The sequence below is a fragment of the Prinia subflava genome, chromosome 23, assembly GCF_021018805.1.
Source record: "Prinia subflava isolate CZ2003 ecotype Zambia chromosome 23, Cam_Psub_1.2, whole genome shotgun sequence".
In the NCBI taxonomy this organism is placed as follows: domain Eukaryota; kingdom Metazoa; phylum Chordata; class Aves; order Passeriformes; family Cisticolidae; genus Prinia; species Prinia subflava.
In genome coordinates, this window is record NC_086269.1 from 4,991,252 (window position 1) to 5,007,374 (window position 16,123).

The 16,123-nt window shown below is 55.0% G+C and overlaps 2 protein-coding genes across 2 annotated transcripts; one reads left to right on the plus strand and one right to left on the minus strand.

Moving 5' to 3' along the window:
* Positions 1-3,136: 3,136 nt before the first annotated feature.
* Positions 3,137-5,588, plus strand: KCNA10 (potassium voltage-gated channel subfamily A member 10). Its single transcript, XM_063418199.1, has one exon. It carries the CDS (start codon positions 3,137-3,139, stop codon positions 4,685-4,687), a length of 1,551 nt encoding a protein of 516 aa, XP_063274269.1. The 3' UTR covers positions 4,688-5,588.
* Positions 5,589-9,191: 3,603 nt separating this feature from the next.
* Positions 9,192-13,910, minus strand: LOC134561314 (embryonic pepsinogen-like). Its single transcript, XM_063418200.1, has 9 exons — positions 13,830-13,910; positions 13,328-13,490; positions 12,940-13,057; positions 12,420-12,538; positions 11,306-11,505; positions 10,819-10,932; positions 10,178-10,322; positions 9,543-9,641; positions 9,192-9,348 (listed from the first exon to the last, which is right to left on the minus strand). The coding sequence occupies exons 1-9, from the start codon at positions 13,883-13,885 to the stop codon at positions 9,211-9,213; spliced, it is 1,152 nt and encodes a 383-aa protein (XP_063274270.1). The 5' UTR covers positions 13,886-13,910; the 3' UTR covers positions 9,192-9,210.
* Positions 13,911-16,123: the final 2,213 nt, after the last annotated feature.

Here is a 16,123-nt window from a genome sequence, read left to right on the forward strand (position 1 = left end):
GTGTTTTTTTTTGTTATTATTATGATTTTCCACGGGCAGGGATTTCCGCTGAAGGATATTAGTTAATCAGATTCTGAGAAGCAGATGTTGGGTGATTTAGGAGGAAAAAACGAGGCAACTTTCTAGTTCAAGCCTTGGCTGGAGCCCGGAGCGTGGGGCAAAGCTTAGGGGGGATGTTTTGTGGCTTTGGGATGCACTGTTAATTTTGGTCTTAATTAAAGATGAGACAGATGAGGTGGTTAAGGACAGGTGGGGCATCTCCCTCCAGTGACGGGCACAGGCAGATATCAGCATGCTCTGGGGTTTTCAGGTAAGGAAAGGAACCTCAGAGCCCTGCATCCCATGGGAAGCTGTTCCAAGGGCTTGAAATGGAGCTGAAAAGCTCCTTTCCATGTCCCAGCGAGGAGAATGAGCCCGACCTCCCCCTCCCAGCCCTGCCCGTGACGTGAAAATTGTCCTGTCATAGCCCCGTGCCTCAGTTTCCCCAGGAGGGGGGATGCCAGGGGGGCTCAGCTCGATGTTCACGAAGGCTCCAGAGCAAAGGAAGATTTCAGCACATCACAACTTCCTCTGTGACCAGAAGTGAGATGTCCCTCCAAGCTGGGGCTGGGCAGCCTTCTCACCCAGGGTGCAGTGCTGAGAGTCAAACCCTCCTAATGCTCCAAGCACTGAGACCACCCCACGGTGCTGCCTTCGGATGCAATCCCCTCTTGTGGCTTCCTTCCACCTCAGCCTATTGTGTCATTCTGGGTATGTCATGGTCAGCTTTAGCTGCCCAGCTTTGTTCCACTGCCAAGAGAAGTTCCTGTACGTGTGGCCCCCTCTGGGTTCTCCCCCTGGCCGGAGGTGTGGTGAGCATTGAACACTAAACTCTGATTCAAACTTTATTTTATTCAGATTTTAAAATCAGCTTGGGATTTATATTAAGAAAAAACAAGAATGCGAGAAGGGAATGATGTGGGCTGCTTTTCTTCTTCCCTTTAATACTTATTTTCCCCTTGGAAGTGCTTTATCTGGGCCAGGTTGTTGCAGAATCCCTTTGTAGGCCTCCTGATGCTCCTGAGGGTTATCCTCAGCTCTGGGTTGCTGCTCTGACACCACAAATCATCCTGCCAGCACCAACTTCTCACAAAGCCACCCACTGGTCCAGCCTGGGGTGAATCCAGCCCCATGGAGAGCAGCTGCACCTTGGGCATGTCCCAGCTGGACACTGCTGGGGCTGGAGGACTCAGGTTTGGAGTCCTTGAGGCTCCCCAGCTTTGCCTGAGGTCGCTCTGGGGACAAAACCATGCTGCTGCTGCTCCAGGTTCTGTCCCGTGCCCCAACCACTCCTCTCTACATGTGCCCAAGAGGGAAATTCGGCACAAAACCAGCCTGAAGCAGCTCTGTAGGCCTGGATTTCTAGGAATAGCCAGGCTTTGTGGGTTCAGTTCAAGTAAAGAAACCTGGTCTGTAAATAGCTTATGATAAATTGTGGGATTTGTCTCCAAATACAGACTCTCTGAGGAGAGAGTGATGAGGTTGAGCCTTGTCTGGGTCATGGGTCCCTTATGAAGTTCTGCTGTCAGGGCTGTGAAGCTCAGAGGAGGAGAGGGAGGATTTGCAGCAAGTCAGGATCTTAATGCCCATTTCTGCAACAGATTCAGGATTCTGGCTCGTCCTACCCTCCTTTCCCAGCTGTGTGTCAGCAATGATGGATCCTCTGTTCTGGGGAGGGAAAACCTTCAGTGCCCCAAATTGCTGCGGTGACAGAGGGAGCTCGAGGCACCGGGAGCAGCTCGGGCCCCAGGGGGGCTGGATCCCTGCCCAGCCCTGGGAAGCAAACCCTGCACTGGGACCATCCTCATCACAGGACCGGCCCCGGCGCCACCGCTGCTGCTCCGTGGCCTCGATTGTGTTGCTATTCCTGGCAGTTGAGGGCATTTGGGTTTTTTGTCTCCCTCTCGCTGGAGCTGGGTAAGAAAGCCAGAGTGCCCTTGGTGAGCAGCGGTCACGCCGAGCAGCTCCACGTGTCCTCCTGTGGTGTCTCATGTCTGGGAAATGCATTTCGAGGGGAAATAAATCAGGGCACAGAATTTACTTGGCAAGTTCATTTTGGGGGGAATCTCCACTGAGCCCTTCCCTGTTAACACCTAATTTCTCTCTGTGCTTCTCCTTGAGGCAGGACAGGTGATTTCCCAGCTCCATAACTTGGCCTGGTGTCCGGGCTCCTCTCTGACTTTGCTGAGTTCAGAACGGTGTCGGTGTGTGGGGAGATGTGTGCCCGGGAGTATCTGGGGACATGGTGGCTGTTCCTGAGTGCCTCACAGAGCTGGGCTGGGGAATAACCCACCCCATGGCCTGAAAGGGGCTCTCCAAGCGATCCAAAGGCTCAGTCCTGAGCTGCTTCCTGGGGCTGGGAAGATCAGGTCTGTTGTGGAGGAGGACCAGGAGAGCTCTGGAGGATGTCACCCCATCCTCTGCCTGCCCCAAGGCAAGGGGTCCTGTTCCTGCCCTTCCCAGATCAGAGAGGTTCTCCAAGGCTGGTGGACATTTCTCCTCCTGGCCTGCTCCTCCTGGGCTGAATTCCCCAAATTCCAGTGTGGTTCCTGCTTTGGGAATTGTTTCCAAACAAGGGTTTACCCTTCTGTAACGTGCCCAGGACCTCTTGGGGTTTGACCCAGGGGCCTCTCCCACCTGGATCAAGGGCTGCTCTTACCTTGGGACAGCCGTGTTTAAAACCCCCAAATCCCGCTCTGCACTTTGGATCCACACCTGGAAACAGATCCAGCTCTGGGATCACTGGGGAGAGGCTGGGGGGGACACCTGGATTCACCCCCACGCTCTGCTGCTGCCTGACCTTCCATCCTTGGGTTCTGCAGGCATTTTGGGGGGGTTTAACAATGGCAAAGCTGTGCCAAAAGGGTGTGCAGGACCCAAAGGTCCTGCTGGACTTGCTGGAAGCCATTTTGCTGGTGAGCGGCACTAACGCTTCCATTAACAAACAGGACAGGGCTGTGTGAGCCCGGGTTTGCTTTCCCCTGCACGTGCACAGTTCAGCTCCGTGTCCCTGTCCCTTGCAGATCCTCCTAGCGTGGGAAAGGCGCGGGCAGCCGGCGTCGGCCGCGGGGATTTCTGCTGCTGAGCTGATTAGCGTATGATGGACGTGGCCAGTTGGAAGGAGATGGAGGTGGCACTAGTCAGCTTTGACAACGCTGATCAGATCGTGGAGGATCCCTGCTACTCCAACGACCTCAGCCCCGCCGGGCAGTCGCGGAAAGGCCACCCCAGCTGCGCCAACCTCCTGTCCAACCTGCGCATCCTCATCAACAGCGAGAACGCCAACAATGAGACCATCTTCTCCAGGTTCTCCGCAGAGTTCAGCGACCACCTGGTGGGGGAGAGGGTGGGCATGGATGAGGGGGACCAGCGAGTCATCATCAACATCGCTGGCTTGAGGTTTGAGACGCGGCTCAAGACCCTTGACCAGTTTCCCGAGACGTTGCTTGGGGACCCGGAAAAGAGGATGCGTTACTTCGACTCCATGAGGAATGAGTATTTCTTTGACAGGAACAGGCCCAGTTTTGATGGGATCCTGTACTATTACCAGTCCGGGGGGAAAATACGGCGCCCGGCCAATGTCCCCATCGATGTCTTTGCTGATGAAATCACCTTCTATGAGCTGGGTGATGAAGCCATGGACCAGTTCCGGGAGGATGAAGGGTTCATCAAGGATCCTGAGACCCTCTTACCAACCAATGACTTTCACAGGCAGTTCTGGCTGCTCTTCGAGTACCCTGAAAGCTCCAGTGCAGCCAGAGGCGTAGCTTTGGTCTCCGTCCTGGTCATTGTCATCTCCATCATCATCTTCTGCATGGAGACCCTGCCGGAGTTCCGGGAGGAGAGGGAGTTTAGGTCTGCCCAGGAGCTTTCTAAGAATGTGACAGACACCTTGCTGTCCCACAGCACCTTCACGGACCCTTTCTTCGTCGTAGAGACCGCCTGCATCGTCTGGTTCTCCTTCGAGCTCTTCGTCCGGTTCATCGTGTGCCCCAGCAAGACCGAGTTCTTCAGGAACATCATGAACATCATCGACATCGTGTCCATCATCCCCTACTTCGTGACGCTCACCACCGAGCTGATCCAGCAGAGCGAACTCAACGGGCAGCAGAACATGTCCTTGGCCATTCTGCGGATCATCCGCCTCGTCAGGGTCTTCCGCATCTTCAAGCTCTCCCGGCACTCCAAGGGGCTCCAGATCCTGGGGCAGACCCTCAAGGCCAGCATGAGGGAGCTGGGCTTGCTCATCTTCTTCCTCTTCATCGGCGTCATCCTCTTCTCCAGCGCCGTCTACTTCGCGGAGGTCGACGAGCCGCAGTCCCACTTCTCCAGCATCCCCGACGGCTTCTGGTGGGCCGTGGTCACCATGACCACCGTGGGCTACGGGGACATGTGTCCCACCACGCTGGGCGGGAAGATCGTGGGGACGCTGTGCGCCATCGCGGGGGTGCTGACCATCGCCCTGCCCGTGCCCGTCATCGTCTCCAACTTCAACTACTTCTACCACCGTGAGACGGAGAACGAGGAGAAGCAGATGCTGCCCGGGGAGGTGGAGCGGCTGCTGGCCAGCGTGGCCACGGGCAACGGCAGCATGGAGTCACTCAATAAGACCAATGGGGGTTACCCTCGAGACAAGGCCAAAAAGTGATGGCTGAGGCCCTGAGGGACTGGGCACCGCCAGGTGGGATTGGCTGGAAAATGCATCCAACATCTGCATGCTCTGATTTTTTTTTTTAATAATATGCTGCTGCTTTTTTTTTTTTTTTCTGGACATTTTTCAATCTCTGATTTCCTGTGGCTGTTCAAATAAATACCATCTTTCTTATCTCTCTGCCCTGCCCATCGGTCTGGTGTTTTTTATTTGATGCTCATCTGCTTGACATTTCTCTTCTCTGTCCTTGGCGTCAGAGCGGAATTCCCCACACACAGAGATTTCCCCCTTTGCTGGAGAGAAAAAAGGGCAAAATGACATGAAATGCTTGGCTCGGTGACACCCAGCTGTCCAGGGATGAAGGTGGGTCCAGCTCCCTGATTTGTTTAACCCATTTTAAATTGCTTCTCCCCACCCACCACTTCAGATCTGGGGGTCTGACAAATTCCCAGACCTGTGACAGCTCCGGCTGAAAAATAAGCTGGCAAAAAGGAATGAGAAGGATATTTTTAGCTGGATGAGTTCCCTGGTCTGCCTGACTAATTAATTTTGGTGGCACAGCAGGGTGGGCAGTCACAGATGCACCCAAGGCAGGAGGTGGGGGCTTAGGGGATGCTGACCAGGCACAGCCACACCAAAGGTCCAGGGCACTGCAGCCCAAAGCCCACAGGGGTTTCTGCTGGAAAACTGAGCTCTGAGAGAGGGAATGGGATTTCTTCTGCAACAAATGCTCGTTATCTGGTCTACAAACAATCCTGGGGACGAGCCACTGTGACCTTGTACCTTTTATTGTCACTTCTGGTGCGGCAAAGGGGACACAGAGCGATGAGAGCCAACATTTCCTGACAGCTCCACTCCCTGTTGTAACAAGGCACTTCTGCTTTGCTAGAAATGCAAATTTCCAGTGGTACTTTGGATGGGAGCAGCCAGCAACAGCTCATTTTGCCATTCTCTCCAATGCCAGCAGGTTTTCCAACAAAAACATTTTGTTCCCACTTCACTGTTTCACTCGATTTTTTTTTATGTTTTTGCCTTCATTAAAATCCCAGCTCCTCGTGCAGTGTCTCATCTGCTCTGATGTCCCACACGTGCTGCACAGATGTCTCATCTCCTGACGGATCCCCACATCATTATGCAGCGTGCCAGCATCCCTGGTTTGCAGTTTCTGCAGTTTCATTCAGAAAGCAGTGGTGGAACAGGAATTAGATTTATTGCTCCTGCTCTGTTGGAGAATGTGGGTTTGGACCTGCTGGGATTTTCCCTGCAGCAGAAATCCCACAGCCCTGGTGGGAGGGGGCTGTTATTTTGGGTTTTAGGGGATTTATTTTGGTTTTAGGGGATTCTGTGCACTGTCTTTCTGCAATGAGGTGTTTTTGCAGCCCAGGAGATGGAGCTGAGACACAACCAGTACAATTCCTTTTCCCTCTGGGACAAATCCCACTTATCACCTGCTCTCCCTGGTGGTTTTTCCCCATCCCTCCACTGCCTTCTTCCCCTCCCTTGCAGCCCTCACAGCATCACCTCAGACAAGAGAAACTGTCAGAGCTATTTAATCTCCTCCCCACAGTGTCCAAGTTCCATCATCTGTGGGGACGCTTGGAGAATGCACAGCTGGGCACAGCTGGGAGCAGCACTCAAACATTCCCAGCTCCTCTCTTTTCACCCCTCAATCCTCTCCAGCAGCTCTTTCACATCATTATTTTTATTTCATAGCAGGTTCTTTCTCCTTTTCTTCTAGAAAACTTGAATTTTTCCATTATTTTGTATTTTTATTGCTCCCCTCCCCAAATTCTCTCCCAGCCTCTCTAACTGGAGGCACTTTGGGTGGTTTTTCCATGAGAAATCACCATTAAAAACTGTGATGAGAAGGTTTGGGCTGGGAAATATTCAGCCTGATCAGCCATGAGCACATTTCCACTCCTCCTGCAAACATGGATTGTAATGGTGCTGGGATAGGTGGGTGGATGGATGGATGGATGCATGGATGGATGGACAACCTGATTCTTATAAACTTGTAAACTTTATCCTCAAATAAAAGAATAAATGCTTCAAAATCTGGTATGCAGAAAATATTGTTGATTTGGACTCAACTTTTTTGTTCCTGGCTTTGTGCTGCTCCATGGTGACACAACTCCAGCTGGGAATTGTGTGTGGAAGGGTTGGAATGTGGAGCAAAATAGAATCCCAGGATGGTTTGGGTTGGAAGGGACCTTAGAGCTCACCTCATCCCACCGCCTGCCATGGGCAGGGACAGTTTCCACTGTCCTGGGTTGCTTCAAGCCCCGTCCAGCCTGGCCTTGGGCACTTCCAGGGAAGGGGCAGCCACGGCCACCCTGGAGATCAGATGATTGCAGCTCTGTGAGCTGAGGACAAACTCTGCAGTTTGGCTCACACCATCCATTGTGGGAGGCCAGGTCCAAGGGGGATCCCTGACTGGTGCCATGGGAAGGGGGTCAGAGGCATTAAACCTCTCCAGACACACCAACCTATTCCCAACTTGCCCAGAAGAGGAGGAAAATCCGGCTATGAATTTCCAGTGACAACACTGATGAAAATCTGCAAGAAACCCCATTTTCCTGCACAGTTTGCAGCTTTGTCCCTTCTCAAGCACAGGCCCAAAGCTCCATGAAATCCATAAAAAGCCCTCAGTAACTGTCCTGCTTTGGAGTCCAGCCCTAACGAGCCAATCTCCCATGTCCTTCTGCACAGAGGATGAATTCCCTCTTCAAATTTTTTACTGCCTCCGGAAAAGCTAAAAGAAGGCAAGGACCCCCTCTGCTCTATCAGAAAGGTGTCCTGGCCATGTTTTATCCTTGGAGCAAGACTAAACCTGTGGCCACGTGCGAAATATTTGCAGGTGGGAGCGACTCCCTCCTTTGCGCTGAAATTCCCGAGAATCCCAGAACGGTTTGGGTTGGAAGAGACCCTAAAGCTCACCCAGTCCCACCCCCTGCCATGGCAGGGACACCCTCCACTGCCGCAGGTTGATCCGAGCCCAGTCCGACCTGGCCTGGGGCGCTTCCAGGACGGAGCATCCCGGAGCTCGGGTTTGGCACCGCAGCCACGAGATGGCACCGCAGGATCGCCATTGCCCTGCCCAGGCAGCCCCGGCTCGGCCCCCGCTCTCCCACCCGCGCTCGGAAGCTTTTCCTTGGTTTATTCCTTTATTGGAATGTGCGGGAAGGGCGGCCCCGGCCAGGGGGATGCTCCCGTGCAGGAATCCCTCTGCCGGGAATTCTCAGCACCAGCGCGGGAGGAGGATTGAGGAGCTGCCCCCGGCACGGCACTGGGGCTGTCGGTCCTGCCTGGAATAAGAACCAACGAGCAGCTCCCACCCCGCTCTGAAAGCTCAGATCCAGCCCTGGCTGCTCCTCCAGGTCCTGGCAGGGCTGATCCCTGCTCATCCTTGGGGTCACGGTTCACACCGCATCTGCCTCATCTCTTGTTGCTCATAGTAATGAGAAAATTCCTGCGATGGAGCTGAGGGCAAATCCCCTGTGCCCAAAAATCCAGGGCTGGGTCACTCCTGTGCTTGGGCACAAGAGATTCCCACCAGCCGGCCTGGGAATCCCAGGGATGTGTGATCCCAAGGGGATAAATCACATTCCCACCACCCCACATCACATCCTCCTCTATAGCCAGCTCAATTTTTGCACAGTGCCAGAAGAGGATAATTAATTTCCAACCCCAATCACCTGGATCTCTCCCTCCACATCCCTGTTCCTGCTGGGTATGGAATCTCCAGGCCCCACCAGTGATGGAGCCTCATTTACCAATAAATAATGCAGCCGGTCCCTTGTCCCTCAGCACTGCAGAAATGAAGACACAGCAGGGACCTGGATCTCTCTCCCGGCTTCCTGCTGAGCAATTCCACTGCAGCTGCTCCTGGGAAAGAGGCAGCCTCCATTTTTAATAGGCTTGGATATGGATGGAGGTAATTTCCTCCAGAAAACAGAACTGTGCGGGTTCTGTGCTGCTGTAAAAGCCTCGCTGTGGGAGGCTCTGGGTGAAGCCTTTTCCTGCTCTCTTGGGTGGTCCAAGGGAAATCTCCAGCTGAGCCACATCCTCCTGGGGGGCTCCCTACCCTGGGGTGGCTTTGGGCTATCAGACACCGTGCAGGGAAAGTGGGAACAAGCCCTGTGCCCAGGGATGGGAGCTACCAGGGCAGGAACTGGTGGGACACGGTTGTGGGTCTAGGGTGGTGAGTTCAGCCTCCCTGGGTGGACATTTGGGGGCTCCAGAATCACCCATTTGTTGTAAACCAAATAAAAGAGCCAATCTTGACTTCCACCCCTCATCCCTGCAGCTCTCAAGGGCCCCAAGCAGAGCTGTGATGACCAAACAGTCCTTGGCCACCACAAAGGTGCTGGGGCACGCCAGCTCCTTCCTGACTCCGGCCATTCCACCAGAAACAAACGTGCTGCTCCAGCTCAGAGCCATCAACACTTTATTTGTGCCCAAAGCCGTGGCTGGGCTCTGGGTGTGGACAGACCCACACCACTGCTCCCATCCTGGGGGATCTAAACGGCCCTGGCCAGCCCAACGTGGTTGTTGGCCCGGTCGAAAACGCTGTAGTACACCCTGATGAAGACATCTCCCAAGATCCAGAGGTCCCCAGAGGTGTCCTGGAAGCTGCTCATGCAAGACCCTTGGCTCTGCTGTGTTTGAGCACGAAAAGGCAGTTGGGGAAATGTAGGCTGGAATCTCCTCTTGCATTGCTCTGGAGGCCCGTGGCCATCTGTGCCCCATCTCCCGAGGGAATGGGAGAGGCCAGGGTGACCAGAGCCACTGGAGAGAGCAGGAGGAGCTTGGGAGAGGCTCCTGCAGCCAGGACCAGCTGGGTCCCTCTTACCTGCTCGGTGTAGGCCGAGGCAGACACAGGGTACTGGACCCCGTCGATGACAAAGATGACATCGGGCATGGCAGGGACGGAGCTGCAGTTCACACTGTGCTGCAGGGAGCAGAGGAAAGGGGCTCTCAGGAGGGAAACGTGTTCAGAGGTGAGGAGTGAGGGGAGACCTCTCTGGGCCTTCAACCTCCTCCCGAGGGGCTGCAGAGGGGCAGCTCTGATCTCTGCTCGCTGTGACAGGGACAGGAGCCAGGGAAGGGCTGGAGCTGTGTCAGGGTGGGTCAGGCTGGATTTCAGGGAAAAGTTCTTTCCCCAGAGGGTGCTGGCACTGCCCAGGCTCCCCAGGGAATGGGCACAGCCCCGAGGCTGCCGGAGCTCCAGGAGCGTTTGGACACCGCTCCAAGGATGGCCAGGGTGGGATTTTGGGGTGTCTGTGCAGAGCAGGGGTTGGACTGGATGGTCCTGGTGGGTCCCTTCCAGCTCAGGACATTCTGTGATTCTCTCCTGGCTGACACAAACCAGGGGTGTCTCTGGGTGTCTCTGGGTGTCTCTGCCATGAGCAGAGGGCGGTTCTCCCATGCACGGCAGGGCCTTGGCTGGGCTCTGCTGTGCCAGGGGCCTCCAGGACGAGCTCTCACCTCTCCGTACATGCCCTGGCTGGCCCCAAGTGCGCTCTGGATGTTCCTGATGCCCGAGGGTGGCCCGGCCACGAGGGAGGTGCCGGTGTCGATGATGGCCTGGCAGCCCCCAGCACACGCGACCTCCTGGCTGTTCACAAGGATGCTGTGGGGAGAGACCAGCCAGGGGCCGTGAAATAACCAGATGGGCCTCAGGGAGGGATTTTAACTCCTTTTATAAGAGTTAAAGCCGGGTGACCCCAAGTGCTGCCTGTGAGCCTCCTCCATTGAGGAGTTGCAGACCCAGCCGGCAATGCAGATATGGGCACTGGACACAACCCACTGGAGCCCAACAAAGGAGGTTTAGAGCCTTGATTTTGTTCTCCTCATCACCAGAGACAACCCCTAAATAACAGGACAAGAGCTAGGCTGTGCCCCAGGCACAAAGTATCCTCATTTGGGGTGTCAATTATCAAAGTGCTCTGGAGCTTGTCCCCTTATCCCTCTGCATCCCTCAGCCCTGGGGTGTGGATGTCAATGGAAGCCTCTGGTGGTGAAGAGTTCAAGGTCTCTTTAGCCATCATTTTTGGCTTTTCAGTTTGGCACCCGAGGCCACGGCAATGCTTTGAGGTGACCAGAGAGCAACAGAACTGGTTTGTCACCTGTCCATGGAGACCTGCCAGTAGCCCTGGTAAGAGACGGGGATCCAGTGGATGGGGCCGGTGAAATAGGACTCATCGATGCCCCCGAAGATGACCACGCTCCCTTCTGCCTCCCTGGATGATGCAGGAAAGGAAAACAAGGGGAGGTTTTGCCCTGTGGGTCAGTGCAGGGCTGGGTGTCCCAAGGGTGAGGGGCTGACTGTGCCCCCCTCCTCACCCCGACACCGCAGCAGGGCCTTTGGAAGCAGGAGCCATGGAGGAGCCATGGAGGAGCCATGGAGGAGTCATGGAGGAGCCACGTGCCTGGAAACTCTTTCCAGCAAGCCATAAGCCCTCTGGGGAGGCTGGTGGCCCCAGCCCTTGCACAGACAGACACAGACACAACCTCCCACGGCAGCAGTGACAAGGGAGGAGCCAGAGCCACCAGCCAGCGCCGTGCCTGAGGTGCATCCCCCCTTCCCCAGCCCCGCGGGCCCACAGGGCTCACCGGGACAGGTAGACAGAGAAGAGGTTCTCCTGCAGCAAGCTCTGGTTCACCAGGTTGTCAAAGACCGGCGTGATCCCATCAGCAGCCAGGTTTGGGTAGCCCAGGCCCAGGATCCCATCGAATCTGACGTGGACGAAGAACTGGCCGGGCTCGGCGGTGCTCAAGCCGAAGAACTGGTTGGTGTCCACCAGAGAGGCCACCTGGGGACAGCGGGGAGGCTGTGGAGCAGGCTCTGGGATCCTGCTGTTAATCTGGTGGGGAGGGAGCAGGGGATGCCCTGCTGCAGGTGGTGAGGGAGCTTCAGACAGAGGTTATTAAAGAAGCCCAAAAACAGAGGCACGAGGGGCCGAGAGAGCCCACGGCTTTCTGAGCCCCTCCTCAGAGAGAGGAGTCTGGGGGCTGCTGGAGCCCATCTTAGCCTCAGACTGTCAAGGGTTTGAATTTTGCAACCTCGTCCCATAACTTTTAATGATGGCAAATCATATGCTTTAATAAAAGATGAGATATTTAGTAAAAACAAACAGACAAACAAACACAAAATTTTTAAAAAACAGACAAAAGAGATGAAAGATCTCAATCAGAATTACTGCACAGGATAAAACTCAAGAACTACAAGTAGATTACAGCATAAGATAAACAGTGCACTACAGCAAGGGCCCTGTATTAAAGCTGGCAATAGGAATAGGATTGATTGGGAGCTGGATGTAACTTGCCACCAAAACAATGAAACAATGATCCTGTGCTCAGATTCCTTCACTTAACCCCTGAGGAGGTTAAGTGTGAGGGGACCCCTGTGCAGAGGGGTCCCCACTCACAGGAGAAACCCCACACATCTGCAGGAAAACGTGCAGGAGATTTCTGCCTTGTGGAAGTTTGGTGTGGCTTTTAAAGAGCGTGTGTGTCAGTCACAAATCCAGCTGGTCTTGCCAGCTCCCACTTTAACAGTGAGGTGCTCACGGGCAGATGGGAGATGCCAGCCCAGTGCTGATGCTGGCTCCAGAATCACTCACTACAGGACAGCCTGTCCTGCTTGTGTTCCCTGGTTACCTAAAACAGGTCAGCTTTAGGGGTGGGATGTTCTCCACAGCCCCAGCGAGGCCACGGGGACACTCACGGTGACGGTGTCCGAGCCCACGGTCCCCTCCATCTCCCCGGTGCCGTAGTGGATGGACAGATTCAGTCCTGTGCTCTTGTAGGTGGAGGACTGAGAGGGGTTAAACATCTGGTGGGTTTCTAGATAAGTGGAAAAACACGGAATTAAACCTTCTGGCAAGGCTAAGCCTAAGGGAGGTGTGGGAGGAGGAGCCCTGCTGTTTGTTGTCTGCCTTCAGGAATAATTCAGCTGTGGGCATCTGAGTTCATCCTTCCCCTCCTCCAGCACCCAGGGATCCACAGGCATTCCCATCCCCCTCGGAGAGATGGGGAAACTGAGGCACCAAGCAGTAACCCCATCACCTGAGGAATGCAGCTCTGAGCAGGCCCTGCACCCCAAATATTCATCACTCCAGCTCATGGCCCAGTCACCACAGGCCCAGCTGTGTGAGCCCCTCTCCCCTGGCAATGTCACCCCAATTTTTGGGCTGGGTGGGGCTGTTCAGACCCAGGAGGTGCAGCTGGGGCTGGCTCCTACTCACGGCAGGCCAGGCTGGTGCAGGACACGGAGGGAACCCAGAGGTCGGAGGAGCCGGTGTCGAAGACCACGGTGAAGTCCTGTGGGGGGGTGCCGATGGAGATGGTCCCGTAGTACTCCACCTGTGGGGCAGCCAGGCCAGGAGTGGGTTCTGAGACATAAAACCAAACCTGGAGCTTCCCCAGGCTCAGTCTCCTTCCTCATGGAGCCCCCCTGCTTCCAGCAGAGCTCCTGGGGGACATTTCTCTGTTCAGGGCTGGGGGGAAGGATGTGAGCTGAGCTGAAGGCTTTGGGATAAAGGATTTCAGTTTGATCCGTGCCCAGGACAGAGGAATGGACACCCCAGAAACCTTCCCAGGGCTGTGTCCCTGGGGATTAGAGCCCATACTCACGTCGAGGGTGTTCAGCAGGGGCTCAGTGGCCACCCTGGTTCCGTTGGGAAAAGCATGCGGGAATTTGGTGCCAATGTCGTAGTGGTGATTCTGGAGGAATTGGTGCAGCAAATCCTTCTCCCTGAGGACATCTCTCAGCTTCTTCCCCCTTTCCAAGGGCAGCCTGGCACAGGCAACAAGGGAAAAATGAAGAGTGAGAGGGGATTTTGCTGCCTGCAGCTGCAGCAAGCAGGGTTTGTTTGACACCTCCAATGTTCTGATCCAACAGCAGGAGCACAGGAAACTCCCCCAAAACTCTGAGTCAGGGATTTCCTCAAGAATCGTAAAACAATCTGAGCAGCCAGCCCCTCCCCAGGCACATCCTCATTCTCTGCACCCCTGGAGCAGCTCTCTGCAGCCTCAGACCTCACCTCTGCTCCCCAAAGCCGTTAAAAGCTCCAAATTCTCGTTTCCCCCTTCAGTTTCCCCGGGCGGCCCTGGCAGTGATGCTGCTGTGACTCACCTGGTGACACCCTGGCAGAGGGCAGAGGCAGCACAGAGGAGCACAAGGAGCCACATCCTCGCCAGGATACCCTGCCAGGACAGCCAGGGCTGATTCCTGCTGGTTTATAAAGCCCCTGCCCATCCCAGCTGCCGTGCCAAGAGCAGCCAGGACCAACAGGAGCGGCCCCCTCCCCTCCTTTGGGCACCCAGCCAAGGCAGGTGGCACCCAGGGACCGAGGGACACAGCAAACATGAGCCACACGTCACCTGGCAGGGAGGAACTGTCCCCTTATGCCACCTGTGATCCCCTCCTGGGGACCCCATGCTCCCCACCAGATCCCAAATCCAAGCTCTCCATCCCCAAATCCTTCATCCTGACCTGGCGCTGTGGGCATGGAATCACAGAATTCCGGGATAATTTGTGTTGGAAGGAACCATAGGGCTCATCCTGTCCCATCTCCAGCCATGGACAGGGACCTTCCACTGTCCCAGGCTGCTCCAAGCCCTGTCCAAACTGGCCTTGGACACTTCCAGGAATCCAGGGGCAGCCACAGCTGCTCTGGGCACCCTGTGCCAGGGCCTGCCCACCCTCACAGGGAAGAATTCCTGCCCAATCTCTCATCCAGCCCTGCCCTCTGGCACTGGAAGCCATTCCCTGTGTCCTGTCCCTCCCTCCCTTGTCCCCAGTCCCTCTCCAGCTCTCCAGGATCTCCTTTAGTCCCTGCAAGGGGCTCTGAGCTCTCCCTGGAGCCTTCTCTTCTCCAGGTGAGCACCCCCAGCTCTCCCAGCCTGGCTCCAGAGCAGAGGGGCTCCAACCCTGGGAACATCTCCTGGAATTGCTCCAGCAGCTCCAGCTCCTCCTGACGTAGCAGACCCCAGAACTGAAGGCATCATTTTTGGCTTTTCAGTTTGGCATCCGAGGCCACGGCAAAGAGCAGTGGGACCTGTGCCCGCAGGAATGTCCCCCGGGCTGGCACGGGCAGGGCTGTCCCCTCCGGCTGCCACCCCGGCCCGGGGGGGTTTGGGCAGGTCCCCCCCGTTATCTCAAACCCCAGCAGCGCCGCGGGATGCAAACAGCACAAGGTGACCGGCGGGCGCTGGCGCCGGGCCGTGCCCGAGATACGGGACAGGGGCCCCCAGGGGGCTCCCGTATCGCCCGGGGCTCCTGGGGCTCCCGGGGCTCCAGCGGCTCCCGGGGCTCTCCATGGTTCCTGTGGCTCCCGGGGCTCCCGGGGCTCCCGGGGCTCCCGGGGCTCCAGCGGCTCCCGGGGCTCCAGCGGCTCCCGGGGCTCTCCATGGTTCCTGTGGCTCCCGGGGCTCCCGGGGCTCTCCATGGTTCCCGGGGCTCCCGGGGCTCCCGGGGCTCACGGCTGCGGGGGCAGAGCCCGCGGGGGGCGGCCAGGGAAGGGCACGGGGATGCGGGACAAGGATCCCGGGTGTAACAGCGTGTCCGCAGCCACTCCACACCCCCGAAATTACAGGAGATTTGGGTTCCTTGTGGATGGAAGGGAAAAGAGTACGGATTTTTAATTAATTTATTTCTTTTCAATTGTTAAATTTCCTGTGGGCATTGCCGCTGCTGAGAGGATGCTGTGGGCAAAGCCACTCCAAATTTGGGGACTGGGATGTCCCCCCCACTGCAGGGACACACAGGGTTTCCACAATAGGGGTGGCTTTTGCAGTGCAGTAAAGCAAGAATTTATAATGATTCATAACAATTTATAATGATTTATAATAATTCATGATCATTTTTCTGCTGCAGTTGTCCTGGTGGTTTGTAGAGGAGTGGGAAGGGGCTGGGCCATGGCAGCCAGAAAGGCAGTGAGGCTCATCCAGTTTGGTGTCAGGAAGGAGTTCAGGATGGATTTGAAATGTGGGGAGCCATCAGGGTGAACTGTAGAAACCACCTTTGCAACAAAAACTTCCTCCAAGCCAAAAAAGAATATTAAAATAAATATAAATTATTGAAATAATAAATATGTTAAAGTAATGATATTAATATAGCATATATAAGGGATACTATGAACTATCAAACAAAAAATATAATTATATACTCTGCATTTTAATATGATACGAATACATAAAACTCCTGAAGTCCAGTGAGGAAGAGACTAGAGAACAGAATAGAGCTGAATGTAAGGTAATTAGATTAGAATAGAATTACAATATGAGAGAATGATAATAGAATAGAATAATAGAATGATAAAAGAATTATAGATTAGAATAAAACACTGTTAGAGAGGAGAAGGAATGGAATGGAATGGAATGGAATGGAATGGAATGGAATGGAATGGAATGGAATGGAATGGAATG